The following is a 15,705-nucleotide window of genomic DNA, read 5'->3' as shown; positions in this document are numbered from 1 at the left end:
TTGAGAATCTTGGAGTTCGAGTTATCACCTTCCAAAACCTAGATGAGACCAATGCCATCAGGAAAATTTCAAGCAACTATGATGGTATGATAGTTGCTCTCAAACCAATGGTCTAAATGATAACAAATCTTGACAAGTAATCATCAACACCGCCTCCGCATTCCACACTGCTTCTGCAGTAGCCATGATCTCAGGCCTAGACGACCGAGAGAGCTCAACAGGCTAGAAAACCCACTTCATTCATGTAAGACTTCACTCGACATGCTTCCACAAGCCTCAATATCTGACAAAAAGCAGACATCAGGAACATCCAGTATCGGCGACCACCCCATTAGCAAGACCTACATCGAGACCCGCGAGCTCCTCGACACCGACGGTGTATACGAATACCAGAAGGTTCGCGAGTCCAAGGAGGCGTACAAACAGCGCACAACCGATCTGGCCGTCTTCAACACTGGTATCGAGCTCGACATCAAGACAACCATAATCATGGCTCCTACGATCTTCGGCCTCGGCACCGGCCCCGTCAACCAGCTCTCCATCCAAATCCCAGCGCTTGTGAGACAATCAATGGAGTACGACCAGGCGGTTGTCATTAGCGACGGGGCTGGGGGGTGGGATCATGTGCACATTGCAGATCTGGCAGAGCTGTTTGAGATCGTTTTAGTCGCGGTTCTCAAAGGGGACGAAGATGTGCCCTATGGAGCAACTGGCTTGCTATTTGCGGAGACTGGCCGACACACGTGGATGGAGATCTCGCAGGGCATTGCATCGGCGGGTCAGGAGCTGAGAGCTCTTACCACCGATGGAGTTCGTAGTGTTTCGTTGGAGGAAGCGACATCGTGGTCTGCGAATGGGAGCCAGCAGGTTCGCGAGTTGGGATTTGCGTCTAAGTAAGTTGAATCGTGTTGGTTATCGAATACCCATAGATAGACAATGCTAATTGGTCTATAGCGCTCGATCGAAGGCGGTTCAAGGCAGAGCTTTGGGATGGACACCGCACAGAGAAGCCGAGTGGAAGCTGGCGTGCAAAACTGATTTTCAGGCTGTTTTGGATTTGACTCGTTCAAACATAGTAATGTAGCCTTTGGTACATTTCTTTTCTTTGTCTGATTCTGCAAAAATGGGGTTCTCTATATAAGCCCGCTCGCTACTCTGTAGCCTTCTCTATATCAGCAGCCCACAGGGCCGCGCCAACAGTATTCGTGAAAGAAAATGCGATAGAGGCAAATGGGACCATTTCAAGGACGAAGGATGCAATACCAAGTCTACTAATAAGTTAGCATAAGCCCATGGTGTTGAAATAGGAAAGAGATACTCACGCAGTATACGCCCCCCGATGCTTTGTCACCCATTCCCCCTGTTGCTCAGAGTTCCAACCCTTGAGCTGGAAGTATCGTGCGTGAAGCATCGGCCCAGCTCGCTTCCCTTGCACAGCAATATACAACACGGTTCCAACCACGGGAATCAGATTCAAAGGCAAATAGATCAACGATCGTAGCAGCGCCTGTGGCTTCAGTCGTGTAAAGGGGCGACTAAGCATCTTTCCCAGCCTCGCTGCGGCAGTCCTACCTCCAGACTGGGGCTTGATCTGGCGCCCCTGTGCGAGGAGAGGCTCCTGGTTGCGGGCGATGAGGGTACCATCGAAGGTGTCGAGAAGTGCATCTTCGAGAAGGAAGGAGCGTGAGAGGAGATTGGTTATCGCAGAGCTTTCACTTAGGACAAGTATAGCAGCGGAAACCGCAGCCAGTGGGCCACTGGTGAGGGCCATTACGGCCATCTGCGGCACGTAGGTGAAGAAGAACATGGCTGTCGTGACGCCCAGCCCCAGACTGATGGTCCGTCCGGCGCGGGAAGCAAAGGGACCCCAGAGACCTTTGTGGGTTGCGAAGAAGATTATGCCCTGATCAATACCGCAGCTCGAGGTTAGATCTAGCTATGATCCTCATTCTCGTTGAGCGCCGACTTACCTTGAACGGGTACAGATACGCGCCGGATTTGACAACATCTTGGGAAGCCGCACGGACACTGTTGGCCTCGGCAATAACCGCATCCTTCACTTTGTCTGACATGGCGAAATTAATGAGTCTTGTGCAAAGGAAGTTGAGGTTGGGGCAACATTGGAAGAGATGTCGTCGGTGCGGAAAGCTCCACTGGGCCGGAAACAGTGACGTCATGACGTGATTGGGTTAGATCTATTCCAGATTTACTTGTTCTGCATCTAAGACATATATCAATAATCTAACTGAGATTTTGATATGCCTATAACCGATCCATCCCCTTCAGATGAGCGGAGGTTTTATTCTCAAATGCGCCCAAAACGCGCCCAACACTCTAGTCTCATCGAGAACCTTGAAAGGCCATAGAAATAGTATGGCTACCCTCTATTGTCCTTTGTTGTCTCGGGCACCGAATGGACGGTCTGCGATCGTATCTTCAAGGGCGCCCTGCGACTTCCCGAGAGGGGACCGGGGCTAAGTGACCATCAGCCTCATGACCGGCGAATAGAGTCCCGATCAAAAGGATGATTGGCTAGTAAACATCCAGCAGAAATGTGAGCGACTTATCATGCGCGTGCTCTAGCGAGGCTATGCAGTCCAAAAAGTCAGGATTGCAAGTGTGAGTACTCTGTAAAGGCGCATTTTACGATCGCTTGACTCATCAGAACTAGAGCAACCCCTTTTTTTTTCTTTTTTCCGAGCGTGTATTATCTTATTACAAATTGAGAATATCAAACCAAATATCCCAGGATGACTCTAGGCGATCGCGGACAAAGTCTGAGATGGGCCTCATCTCAGAAAAGAAGACTCGCGTGTGCTTAGTATTGTGCACAGCCACAGTACATTAGCGCAACTGAATCGCCCGTGTCACACATTACACTAGCTATATTAGACGGGGCGGGGTCTTGACTCAACTCTCAGATCTCCGGACAAAACAATATCTGACCCCCCATGCTTCCAACCAGCAGTTTAAATCGTCACTCCAGTGTATCTGTTCATCAATGGCGTCAAGGTAGGTTTTCAGCGAGCTCAGCTCGCTTAAAGCCCCTCTAGGAAGTCGCTGACAGCGCAGACCACGGCTGGCAAAAGCACGACGCACCACTCGAAGACTTTCAGACAGATAATGCGTCATATCCACCATGGATGATCTTAGAAGATACTCAAGTCTTCATCGTGTGCGTGAAAACTTCGAGCTCTTAGTATTCAGAGAAGTAGCTGATCCATCTAGAGCTGTGGACGCTGAACAAATCAGCATGAACGGGAAATTTCAGAAATGGTTGGTAAATCACTTTTGCATGCCCCATTTTTGGTGGTCCAAATATATCGACAACGCGAACGGGTATTTCGGTTGCGAGGCAACTCATAATGGGGACACAGTGACTGGATTTAGTAAATCTGCTCGGAAATGTCCCGAATTGAAAATGTGCTAAAACAAATGCTAGATACCTGGGCATACTTCGAAGCTAAGCATTTAGCCATGGATATGACATACCATTGGTCAAAGGTCAAGGTCTTCACACGATGGCTACCCTCGACTAATCAAACCGGAATTCTACTGTTTGATACATCCGAAGATATGTTGAAATCGCTCTTCAGTCCCGAACCAGATCGGATGAATGACCCCTTCTGGGTTTATACTCGTATTCTGGAAGATGTTGCCCGTCTAGACGATGTCACAGTATGGGACATCCGAGATCATGTCCGAAAGCAGGAGAAAGTGGTCTTGTCGTCAGGTCAAAAGCCACAGCCCGATTATCGGCGCTTACACGATATCGCTCGCCATGCAATTCACGTAACCGAAGCCCTCGAAGTGACAGTTCAGAATATCGAGCATATTGGGAGACAGCACGAGGTTTTCGTCGGCTCTCGGACGGATAGCAGGGCAGGAGCAGCTCACCAAGAGGTTTCTCGAAGACTAGCATTCTTTAAAAGCTACATTGACAGCGCACGACAACGCTCAATATCGAACGAGAAACGACTGCAGAATGAAATTCAGCTAGCATTCAATGTTGTTGCTCAGCATGACGCAGGCACTACTGTTGAGATTAGCCGTGCCGCTCGTTCAGACAGCGCAACTATGAAGACCCTTGCCTTTGTTACACTCACTTTTTTACCTCCCACTTTTATCTGCGCGCTCTTCAGCATGTCATTCTTCCATTACGACAGTGGTTCAGGTTGGGCCGTCTCGAGCCAGATCTGGATATACTGGGTGATTGCCGTGCCGACCACTATTGCAACCGCTTTGGTGTGGAACTACTGGACAAAGCTCTTTCCGAGTATTTCAGAAAGCTTCCATCATGTGAAGCCAAGTCAATCCTTACCTAAATACAATGAGGGGGATTATACTTAAATTGATTCATTTTTTTAATCGTCTACACATTGTTACCGAGATCTTGGGTCCATCACACGTTTAGAGTAGTGTAGGCTACATAAAGTATTTCATCGATACGTATGTTTAGCAGGCAACGAACACTTAGCTAACCTTGCCTCTGTATAGTCTACTCAACGTCCTTAAATTTGTTATCCAATGCCTCGTCCCTAATCCACGCAAGTATCAACGCCCCAAACAACGCAGGCTCTTCTATATGCCAACTATGTCTGATGCTATGATGCATTACGGCGCGACTTCCATTCTCACGTCCGCCAACGACGGCTTCAAGAAGCCTTTTCGAGCTGCCAGGACGATCCTTCGACAACCAAGTGTCAGTGGATGCACTTGCGACCGCCAACAGACGTATATGAATGTCACCAATTTCTCTCGATTGAACGATCGTCCTCGTCATCTCCTTAATTAGCGCGTAGGATGCTTCGCCATTCTGCCAAGCCGCCAACTCTGCCCGCAGATCCGTAGCGGCGTTAACCAAATGTAGCAGAAAGAAGACGGGTGGTGCGAAAAGCGGTACGGTAAAGCGAGGTGGTTGGAAAACATTGTATCCCGACGCGATGACCGAAAGGACATGATCAGGCCCTCCACGCTCGGCGACGCAGGCGGCAACATGCGCGCCTATGCTCAGACCTACGATATGCGCGCTGCCATTTCGGGCATGTTTGGCGATCAGCTCGAAGATTAGTTGAGCTGCGTAGTCGACTGTGAAAGGCTGGATCGCTACGGATTGACCGTGGGCGGGCAGGTCTGGGAGAAGCACGTGGTAGCCATTCTCGATGAGCGCGGGTGTTACGTTATCCCATTCTTTGTTGCTACCGAATCCGCCGTGTATCAATAGAGCTGTCTCATTACCTGTGCCATTGAGTGATTGGAAGAAGAGCTCAGGCTTTGCATTTAGGTTTGGGAGCGTGGATGAAGACATGTCGCTATGGAAAATGATGATTGTTCGAAGACTCCTAGTCAGCCTTGGAAAGACATGTTATCTCTCACCTGGGCGGCTATACCACAATAGGGCCATATTACACCCCCAAATTTAGGCAGCCATTGGCACCACAACACCACGTGACTGATATTGTGTATGCATCCCAAGATAGGGTTTTGAAATTTTGCTCTTCTCTCATCTTTTTATGGGCGATATCCATCCAGTTTTCTTTCATTAGATATTACTGTAGAGACCAGAGTTGGAGGACCGCCTTCCTAATTAGGATTAGCATATAACTCTGGTGGTATCCACTTTATTACCTTGGCATACACCTCCCTTTTTCATCCACGCCCCGCCCCCCAACCAAAGTTCTGAGCGTGGTCTAAAGCCGTGCATGAGGGGTGGGTAGAAGGTTAAAGAATATATTTGTGTAAGGGCTTGGCCACTATACCGCGCCAAACCTTCTTTGCCTACTTGACGTCGACAGTTGGTTCCCAAAATGATTTAGCTTTAACGCGCCAACTGTAGAGACCCACCGATTCAACTAGCGATACCAGCTGTACACTCGGTGTGGGAGTGGTGAACTTCTGGCAGAATTACCACTTTATATACCATTACATCGCGTCTATATAGTATCTTTGATTTTATGTAAAGTTGGGCTTTCGTGGGCCCCTAATAGGGACCCATAGTGGGCTGTGGGTTGGGCTCAGGCCTAGATGGCTGGGCCCAAACGTGGGCTTTGGCGCAGTCTAACTATAATATTATCGGACTCGTCGCTCGAATCTTGACAAAAGTCAATGTGCTGCTCTCTCAAAATTACTGAAGCTTCTGAAGCTTCCTACTTTTGTAGACACTATCCTTCTATGGACCCTGTCTCTGTCATAATTTTGGTGAAGTCAAAAGGACCCAATCCTTCGGATGGTTATATATTACGAGTCACAGCCTGCGGAGAAAACAGCCACGGACGTCATTCCTAAAGGCCATTCATTCCTATAGGTTATACTAGTTACGATAGTGAATTACTCCGTAGACATCAGATATTCGATATTCAAGGGCAGTAATAATCAGTGTTATGGTGAATGCTTCGAGGTGTTTAGAAAGGAGACAAGGCAATCACATGCGTGCTGACCGATCAGATCACACCCTATTTTGTCTGATCTCGTAACCTCTCTTCTCTCATATTCCACTTCTAATTCCAATTCTAATCTCGCAGAATGGAGAACCCAGCCACCACTAAGGACCATTCACCCAAGCATGAGGCGGCCCCTGTATCGCCTAATCAACCGCGATCGCAAAATCAAACGCTATCTACCGCACCCGCGGCAGCACCAATTGAAGCTCTTAACCTCGAATCCAACTTGCGTACGGAACCAAACTACCCAAAAGGAACAGAATTTTGGTTCACAGTCCTCGCTCTCTGCTTGATCCTGGTCCTTGGGGGTCTCGACGCCAATATTGTTGCGACCGCTGTGCCGAGCATCACTGATCACTTTCACACGGTTGCTGATGTCGGATGGTATTCGTCCGCCTTTCGACTCTGCACATGCGCGTTTCAGTTTGGGTTTGCGAAGCTATATCAGCTTTTCTCCATCAAGAGGGTCTTTCTGATGAGTGTTGTTATATACCTTGTCGGCTCTTTACTCTGTGCTACGGCGGCTTCGTCACTGATGTTCGTTATTGGGAGAGCAGTAACCGGCCTTGGATTTGCGGGCAATTTGGCAGGGTGTTTCGCAGTCGCCGTTCAAATTCTGCCACTGGACAAGCGACCAATGTATGTGGGCTTGATGACATGCGTTGAATCTCTTGCAATCGTTGCTGCGCCTATAGTGGGCGGTGCATTAACGCAGTCTTTGGGTTGGAGATGGTGTTTCTGGTGTGCCTCTTCTGCTTGACCTGAGTGGCTTCACACTAACCACTTTCTAGGATTAACCTTCCAATTGGCGCTGTATCACTGGCGGCCATGGTTTTTCTTTTATCAGACCCACCAACCCGTCGAGGGGATAACCTTACACTGGCCCAGAAAATCAAAGCGCTAGATCTAGTCAGCAACTGCTTGTTCATCCCGTCTCTGACTGCGCTCTTCATCGCACTATCATGGGCGGGAACGAAGTACCCCTGGTCAGATGGGAAAGTTATTGGGTTATTTGTTGTATTTGGTGTGTTACTAATCGCCTTCTTCTTTAATCAGTATCGACGCGGAGACTCCGCTGCGCTTCCTTTTCGCGTCATTGGGAGGCGAAATGTCATCGCCGGCTTCATTTACACAACATGCACTAACTCAATGACAAACGTCTTGGAATGGTATTTGCCGACTTACTATCAAGTCGTTCAATCCCGGGTAAGCCCCGGGTAAACCGACTCGTTCGCAGCTACTGGAAAGATGCACTAACGATGTAATCCTCGGTTAGACCCCAGGCGAAAGTGGCTATCTAATGATCCCAATCCTGGTTGGAATGATGCTCGGAATTTTTATACACGGCATCGGTACCTCCACGTTCGGATACTATGCCCCCTTTATGATATTTGGCTCTATTTGTATGCCTATTGCGGCCGGCTTGATGACTACTTACAATCCCCACTTATCCCTTGCTCAAATCATTTTCTATTCCGGATTCGCAGGCTTCAGCGGGGGCATTGGCTTTCAAGGCTCCCAAACCGCGGTACAGGCAACATTAAGTGCCGCAGATGTCAACCTTGGCATCGGGGTCATCTTGTTCGGGCAGAGCATGGGGCCGGCGGTGTTTATTGCTATTGCGCAGGTAATATTTACGAACGAGTTATCGCAGAGTTTAAGACACATTGTGTCCGGCCTGACCCCTGCGGATATTGCGTACCATGGACTTAGTGATATTAAGAAGATAGTCCCCGAGCAGCGGTGGGATGAGGCTGTGATTGCGATCGATCGGAGCTTGGTTCGGACCTGGTACCTGACCGTCGCACTGGCCTGCACTACAATTGTGGGAAGTGTCCTGATCGAATGGCGCTCGATTAAGCAGAAGCAGTCGTGAAAGGAGCACCCTGATTGTTCCAAGACGAACAATTTCGGCCCGAGCCCGGCGGCATTAATTGAGCTTGGACTCGGTGCTTGGTCGCCAAGGGAAGCGCCCGGTCCCATCCAATTTGATCACCGGGAGTACTTTGATCACCAGAGACCTCGAATGGTAGACACCGCCCTTGATTCGATTTATGTATATAGCGTAATTATGCACTCCACTCCTGGTTACGGTCGACTAAGCCCATATGTGATCCAACCACTCCTCGGTTAAACCGTTTAACAAGCCTGACAACCCCCTGCTAGGCTGACATCCCCCTGGGAAGCAAACGCTTACGCACAACAATCGTACTTCCCGAGAATCCTCAGCATTACCATTGCCCTGGATCTGGGCCCTCAGCCGGTGCTATCCGGCATGGGCACGGCGTGTCTCGCGTATAGTGGAATTACCGCTAACAATGTCATTTCAGTTGCCTGGCTGCCGTCAGTCGTTGCACAGAAAGATAACGCCTCCATAATATAACGCAGTCCTACCGAGCTGCATATGGCTATCAAATGGGGTGCATTCTTTACGCCTTTCGGCTGTCGCTCAGAGCTTCCGACCTACGCCTTCCAACGCGAGCCCATCCAAGTCGCCACACGGCCACCTCGATGGCAGACCGGCACCAGCACGACCAGTCAGAAATCCTACCAACCGGTTGATAGAACGGCCCACTCGATCCTGGGATCTTCACTATGCGTTGACTGTCACTGCCCCGGGCCAGCACGCCGAAATCGTGCTGGGCATGGCTCGACCTCGGCGTGGTAATGTGCGTTAATGTGCGGTAATGTGCGGTCACAGCTTGCCACTCTCCCATAGATGAATCATTCGCGGCTCTATTATATTTCGGCATTAGGCGTATCTCCGAACAACAAAGAAGCGCGCGGCCAGCCGTCAGCATCAGCAGGCACTCGGGAAATGGTCCAAAGTTCACTATCCCCTTCAGCAGGGAGATCTTGGGAGACAGGCCCTTGAAGCGCTCTCAACGCTTCCTCCTCACGACAAGCTTCTTGAACGGCCGGCCCGGTATGTCGCTTGGCGCCTAGCCATCAAGTTTCATATATTGCTTCCAATCTCCTGTCCAATCAGCTGGCACCCTACGTGGTGTCTGAAACGGCACTGGACCACATCGACCCCGTGGCGAGGCCAATTGAACTATTGTGGAAGGAAATCGAAATCACCGTAATTACAGAAGCTTTCTCCGGGCCCTTCTGTCGGTGGGTCCGCTTGGGGATGGTTCCCGCTCGGTACACAACATCAAAGTATGTATCGCCGTATTGTCGACACCAACTTTTCCTCCCTCCTTTTTATAGCCTCGGGCCTCGTTCGGGTCTCCTCTGCAATACAGTCCAACTCCACATGAATTAAGTACTGTCCATAACTAGCTCCTCGATAGCTACACACTTCGTATGCTCAACACGCTGAAAATGGAAATTAGAGCTTCCTCATGCCGTTGGCACGGTAGCCCTCGGGAGGGTCTTTAGTATTTGCAGCAGCCTGGGCTCCACTGGTAAGGGAAACCGTCGGGATGTATCCTTGGACATTGACCTGGGTGCCAACAGTAGCAATAGCAGAAGCACTCTTGTTAACGCCAATAGTGATGTACCCAATCAAACCATCCGCTAAGATCTCACCCACTAGCTCAGTAGAGATAATAGCAGAGTAACGATCAGCATTGGCGACGCTATAAACCGAGTCTTCTGAATTCAAGGTTCTGTTCAATGTCGATAAATGGGCGTGGTAAGGTGCTAGCTGGTATACTGAATTGATCAATTCCCCCGGGAAGAAAAGTTGACCCACGTGCTGGATCGAGGCATTGGAATAACTGGTGTCATCGCTGACCACATTTGACTGCACTGCCACATGGATGTGGGTGGTTCGGCTATCATAATAACCGGGGAAGACAGTGAGGAACTCAGCAAAGCCGGCATCGTTGGTTTTAGAAATCCCGCGCAGGAAGGTCTCGTCATCTGTAGTGCCATCTTCTCTTGTGCTCCATCCAGGCAGGACTGAGACGGTGTTCGGGTCAATTCCAGTGTATCCAGAGTAAGTTCCGGTGGCATTGCAAGCCTGTGAGTCTTGTGAGTCAAAATTCTGAATCTGAGACTGAAGAGTCGCATACCCAAATAGTAATCCAAGCATTGGGCAAAGGCTCGCAGGTCTCAACGTCAATCAGGCCCAGGTCAAGATAGAGATTGATGCCCTCCTCATCCTCGCGCACATCGTGACGATGAAGCTCTCCATTGACATCGTAGGGGCCAAAGATGGTGTCAGGAGCCAGCAAGCAAGTCGTATTCTGCAGCTCACTGTACATGTATCGACTTGCTAACGAACTTGGAGGCGTTGCACCGCGCTTGTTCAAATAATTTTTGCGCTTCTTAATCACAGTGTCACGACGTGCGTTGATTTGACCAGCACACTAGTCGGTACGATGAGAGATCGTATGGAGATCATGCTTTAGGCTGCCGTGGTCATGTCGTTCGGGATGGGCTTCTCGTATTGTTAGTGGTAGAAAAGGAAGGGATTGAAAAGAAAAAATTTACCAGTGACGCTGCCGATCGCAGCAGCAATAGTGAAAAGGGAAAGAAACAGGGTGCGCATTGTGTCAAATGATCACAGATGTGAGCTTGGCTTGGAATAAGCCGAGTCTGATGTGCGAAGATCATCACTTTATACTATTCGTGGCGTATGTGACGTTTGTTCCATTTGTTCTGCCTAGAGTCTAGTCGTTTTTCCGTTTACTCTCAGCACCGTGCCCACTGACTGATGACATCAGATCACTGGAGATAGAGTAAGATGGAGAGTCTGTTACAAGGCCATTTGGAGCGTATTTCCTTGATTCTATTATCTAGGAAGACTAAACCTACAAATTCCTGCACTCAAAATGCTTCGCTAGCAACAAAAAAGCCGATTCAGCCTTCCTCAGAGGCTATTGAGGTCCTCCAGGGATCTTTCTCTTGATTGCAAAATTCCATCATGTTATGCCTCAATTTTCAATTGCTGACTTCGAATCAGGAATAGCGCGTTCACGTTCCACCGCGACTCGACAGCTATATGCGGCATGCAACACGGTATTTCAGCCTCTGCCGCGCGCTCCGGTTTTAACTTATCTAGCTAATCGTTCAGACTGCAAAGTTCTAATAAGTGGGTCTGAATTGAACCAACGGACGCTAATTCACGGCACATATCTTGGCAATCTCTGGACGGAGAGCTCCGTGTTGGTTTTGAGTCGTAAGTGATAAGTCCACTCCATAACTGGGCGAGAGCCACAAAAGTCGGGTTTCAGCTCGATGGATTTGGCGTACGTCTGCATGGATAGTGTTGTTCGAATTCCTATCCCAGGTTCTTAGTGCAGATTGTCAGCTTTTAGAATCACCCCTTGGAACTGCCCTGCCCACATGGGTGTGTACGCGTCTTTCTTGGCGTTGCCCAGATAAATTCAAGGTTGCGCGTCATGCTAACCCAACTAAGTCCAAACAGCCCTGAATTTCAAAGACTCATGAGCTTACAGGAGTCTTAGTGTGAAGGAATAAATCTGACATGTCTCGGCTCCAGGACGATTAGATGCCAACTGGTCAAGTGGTATTTACATGTTCCGTGCGTGCTGTCGTGCAGTCAAGTTGCTGGGTATCAACGTTTGAAGAATGGCGTATTACTTAATCAACTATAACGAGATACTAGTCAGCAAGGTTTAGGACATGAGGATTAAGGCTATGTGAAAAACAAAAAAGCTTTTCGCTGGTCAAATCGATAATCGGGAAATGATGCGCATAAATGCTGATCTTATTGCGCCATCGATTGGATGTGTATCGCAAACGTCAGCCCAATACGCGGATGTCAGGGTGCTGACCAGGTCAAGCTTTGATCAGCAGTTGGTTAGTTGCTACTGTTCAGTGAGTTATTGATGAAAAGGTGAACATCCCAGGTGGGCTTTATCGCTCCAACTTTGAAAAACTTGTTCGCAATAAACCTCGCGGTTCATTTGAGGCAGCATACACAAAATGATGATGGCTCTCGGCTTGCTCGGCGTCCTTTTGACTCCACCTGTACTGGGCCAAGTGCATCATTTTTACTCTGGTTTTATGAGCGGCGATTCATTGTATGGGGTTGAATTTAACGAACAGTCTTCTGCACTGAGCGTTTTTTATAACGGGACTCTGAACGTGTCAAGCTCAAAGTGGATTGCGACGGACGTATGTCACTATCGGCGGTCTATCTATACTTCAACATAAATATGCTGACCGGCCATTACAGATAAGCCAAAAGAATGTTTACATCGCAGACGGTAATTCTTACCAAAGCTACTCGATTGGCAAAAATTATTCCCTTTTGTATGAAGGGAACACTTCGATTTCGGAGAGCTGTCCGTATTCGATGGTAGTTCAACAATGATATTCGCTGACGTCTCACAGGTGACAATGTCAACTACATCGTTTCTGCAGATACTGCTCCCTTCACTGTTTTTGGTGCACCCTACTCAGCCGGCTGTCCCGGGCAGGTTATCTCAGTTGGATCCTCCGGAACATTGGAATCGGTCGAAGCCAATATCAGCTATAGCAGTGATTCTGGCGTCCATGGCCTCGCACTTAGCGCTGATAGCCGATTTATCTATTCTGGAGATGACATGGGAGGTTCTATTTGGACTCATTCTTACAATGAAGCGACCAACACGGTGACAAAACTCCAGCGACTAAATGTCTCCGGCAATCCAAGACACCTGGTCGTGTCGCCGCAAGCCTCGTTTGTCTATGTGATTCTTGAAGAGAACAATCAACTAGCCGTGTTCAATCGTGACAGTACTAGCGGACTTCTCACTGGAAGGAACAAGACCCTTTCTCTCCTTCCCACAGGTACGACTCGCATCCTCTTTGGTCGACAAGTACAGTCAGACGCTAATCATTCTCATTTCTATTCAGCATACTCCAACAGCTCCCTGTACTGGTCGGATGAGGTGAAGTTCTCGAACCCCCAGGAAGAAGGCAAATACCCCAAATATCTATTCGCAACCATCCGTTCCAGAACATCAACCGACCCTGGTTTCGTAGCTGCGTTCGCGCTCGATAGCACCACTGGCTCAATCAACAATCGGCTGTTTCTCATTCCGACCACTGCGTCTGGAGGCGCCTCAAATTCAATAAGTCCAGCAATATTCTCCGAGGAATATTTTACAATTTCAGACGCACAGAACAACTTTATTGAAGTGTGGAAATTGGGCGAAGATGCTCAAACAGCTACGTCTATAGCGCATTTGGATGTCGCTGATAGCCCCGCTAACGTAGTTTGGGTGAATTGAGAGGTCACGAACCGGAAGTAAGCTGGGAGACAGGCGTGGCTAGGCGAATTGGGTCTTACGGCTGTACGTTTGGTTGGTTGGTTGATGTCATTCGCCTCGGCTTCTCGCGAAAAGCGATGTGCAGGCTACCGCAACTACGCATTTCCTCGTATCCATGTGTCGTGTACCCTTTTCTGAATGAAACTAGAGCCTTGTCAGGGCCTGCCGTGGCCTAATGTCTGTTCTCGATATCTTGCCATTGTGGGGTGCGGCCTCGAAATTGCTGCGATGCTTCCACAAAGTCCAGGTCGGTCTCCGCCGTTTTGACAGATCAATTACTGTCGGGAGTACCCTCCCTTCCTTCTCCACTTTCTCCTAGTAGGGCTCACTTGCTACTCAATGCCTCGTCGGCCTTTACCGAAGCTCTCTTGCCGCAAGTCTACAAGTGTAGGGCAGTCTAGTAGGACTATTCTGCGCCTAACGCCGTACCCAAGACCAACCCAGCGGGTGATTAATCTAGATTTGAAACATTTGACAGACCACGCGATTCCATTCGCCACGAGCGCGGAATACGATGACCTCGGTGTAGGGGTCGGCACGAATACATATTCGTAATATTTTGAGATATTCGCTGTTGAGTATCACGGTGATCAAAGCTTAGGGCGGGGACTACCAAGATATATGTAAATAGATGAGGAGTCCCACCTCCGAGAGATGAGATAACTCAACAAATACAATTACCTTATCTCAACAGACCCCTACCGGATGGAGCCTGATTGGTGGCGGCGACTTTCGCGGCTTGTAGAGTAATTGACTGTTGCATCTTGGTGATCATATCTATGTTTTTGCGGTCATTGTCATTGAGCTGCTTGCTGATCCGCTGTAGCTCAGCTAGCAGATCGCTGTCTTTCATCCCGGTAGCCAGGGAGCTCACGGCCTCCAGAAACTGACGAAACGTTCGAGGGATGGCAACCCGCCTTCGTCAGCAGCTTTCTTCCATTGATTTGTAGTCTTCAAGACGTTCTTCGCATGCGCGCGTAGTTCATGGTCGTCCTGGTCGATTGGTGGTTCCGGCCAGGTCTCATCCATAGAACCCCCTTTTTCTTTCTTCCAGCCATCTTGGCGACCACGATGATGGAGGGTGGTCAAAAGTGGGTTCAATCGGTTCCTCTCGATGTCACATGTAATATACTGAGCACCAAATGATGCCCAGGACGTTGAATGGATTTTTCTTGTTTTCGCAAGAGTTGTCTAGGCATTAATGCAGCCTTGGAGAGGCTTATATTTGCTCTACCCAGTATTCAATGAATAGAAGAACTGCCCAGGCTGAAAATTATATTAGATATGGATAACGCTTGATTTAATCACTTTGAATGGATCGAGAAGATGTATATAGAAGCTGCTGCGAGGCTAGTTTGTTTGCCTCCATACTCTGCCGGCCCGAATTCGATCGGGCTCTTTGCGGGGATCTGAAGGTCTTTATCCAGCAGCGTCAGGAGTTGTATGAAGAAATTCCGGATCAGGGATTTGATAAATCTTCCATGAATGATTTCTTCCCATAGCAGCACCCCGTACTCCAAAGAAAAAGCCAAAGAAACCATTAGTGGTATAGACGAAGCTGTTAGCGTGGCACGATGAGCACAGACCAGAGCAAGATATACATATGGTCGTAGTTGGAACAAGAAGACGGAACAAAGTAAGTTCAGTATTGTTACCTAGTGTGGAAAAGGGACTAATAGAACGGTGATAAGCAGTGACCTTATCGTCTACGGGGCATATGAGGTCTTGTAATCCCAGTTAAAGTTTACTGGCATGTATCAAATACGTAATACATAGCATTGCTAAAATATAAGAGAACAAAGTTGACTTGTTCGTGTAGTATTAAGGGGGTTAGGAAGGGGGTATGTAGCTCATCAGGTCATCAGGTCGGCGGTTGACCTGATGACCTGATGAGCTATACGCCTTTAGGAAGGCAAATGAGGACACCAAGAGATATCAATATCTACGGCAGCAGTCCCAGTGCTTTAGGCACACCTCTAGGAAATGATTGAACCGGTGATTTGAATGAAATCAATTGTTTAGCTAGAGAACAA

The 15,705-nt window shown here is 48.7% G+C and overlaps 8 protein-coding genes across 8 annotated transcripts; 5 read left to right on the top strand and 3 right to left on the bottom strand.

Moving 5' to 3' along the window:
* Positions 1-261: 261 nt before the first annotated feature.
* N7443_005738 (uncharacterized protein) lies at positions 262-897 on the top strand (the record flags this gene model as incomplete). Its single annotated transcript, XM_056885794.1, has 1 exon — positions 262-897. One exon carries the CDS (start codon positions 262-264, stop codon positions 895-897), a length of 636 nt encoding a protein of 211 aa, XP_056741242.1.
* Positions 898-1,150: 253 nt separating this feature from the next.
* Positions 1,151-2,072, bottom strand: N7443_005737 (EI24 domain-containing protein; the record flags this gene model as incomplete). The annotated part of the gene is made up of 3 exons (XM_056885793.1): positions 1,151-1,268; positions 1,323-1,903; positions 1,971-2,072. 3 exons carry the CDS (start codon positions 2,070-2,072, stop codon positions 1,151-1,153), a joined length of 801 nt encoding a protein of 266 aa, XP_056741241.1.
* Positions 2,073-2,951: 879 nt separating this feature from the next.
* Positions 2,952-4,350, top strand: N7443_005736 (uncharacterized protein; the record flags this gene model as incomplete). Its single annotated transcript, XM_056885792.1, has 4 exons — positions 2,952-3,012; positions 3,073-3,175; positions 3,229-3,389; positions 3,443-4,350. 4 exons carry the CDS (start codon positions 2,952-2,954, stop codon positions 4,348-4,350), a joined length of 1,233 nt encoding a protein of 410 aa, XP_056741240.1.
* A 148-nt stretch (positions 4,351-4,498) lies between these two features.
* N7443_005735 (alpha/beta fold hydrolase) lies at positions 4,499-5,308 on the bottom strand (the record flags this gene model as incomplete). The annotated part of the gene is made up of 1 exon (XM_056885791.1): positions 4,499-5,308. The coding sequence occupies one exon, from the start codon at positions 5,306-5,308 to the stop codon at positions 4,499-4,501; it is 810 nt and encodes a 269-aa protein (XP_056741239.1).
* Positions 5,309-6,522: 1,214 nt separating this feature from the next.
* N7443_005734 (uncharacterized protein) lies at positions 6,523-8,316 on the top strand (the record flags this gene model as incomplete). The annotated part of the gene is made up of 3 exons (XM_056885790.1): positions 6,523-7,079; positions 7,232-7,646; positions 7,717-8,316. 3 exons carry the CDS (start codon positions 6,523-6,525, stop codon positions 8,314-8,316), a joined length of 1,572 nt encoding a protein of 523 aa, XP_056741238.1.
* A 528-nt stretch (positions 8,317-8,844) lies between these two features.
* N7443_005733 (uncharacterized protein) lies at positions 8,845-9,118 on the top strand (the record flags this gene model as incomplete). Its single annotated transcript, XM_056885789.1, has 2 exons — positions 8,845-8,977; positions 9,006-9,118. 2 exons carry the CDS (start codon positions 8,845-8,847, stop codon positions 9,116-9,118), a joined length of 246 nt encoding a protein of 81 aa, XP_056741237.1.
* Positions 9,119-9,774: 656 nt separating this feature from the next.
* On the bottom strand, positions 9,775-10,654 carry N7443_005732 (intradiol ring-cleavage dioxygenase; the record flags this gene model as incomplete). The annotated part of the gene is made up of 2 exons (XM_056885788.1): positions 9,775-10,410; positions 10,463-10,654. 2 exons carry the CDS (start codon positions 10,652-10,654, stop codon positions 9,775-9,777), a joined length of 828 nt encoding a protein of 275 aa, XP_056741236.1.
* A 1,687-nt stretch (positions 10,655-12,341) lies between these two features.
* Positions 12,342-13,633, top strand: N7443_005731 (uncharacterized protein; the record flags this gene model as incomplete). The annotated part of the gene is made up of 3 exons (XM_056885787.1): positions 12,342-12,533; positions 12,595-12,625; positions 12,753-13,633. 3 exons carry the CDS (start codon positions 12,342-12,344, stop codon positions 13,631-13,633), a joined length of 1,104 nt encoding a protein of 367 aa, XP_056741235.1.
* Positions 13,634-15,705: the final 2,072 nt, after the last annotated feature.

The sequence above is a fragment of the Penicillium atrosanguineum genome (assembly GCF_028827265.1).
Source record: "Penicillium atrosanguineum strain IBT 20685 chromosome Unknown utg000004l_segment0_segment0, whole genome shotgun sequence".
Taxonomy (NCBI): Eukaryota; Fungi; Ascomycota; class Eurotiomycetes; order Eurotiales; family Aspergillaceae; genus Penicillium; species Penicillium atrosanguineum.
This window is presented reverse-complemented; position numbering and strand designations above follow the sequence as displayed.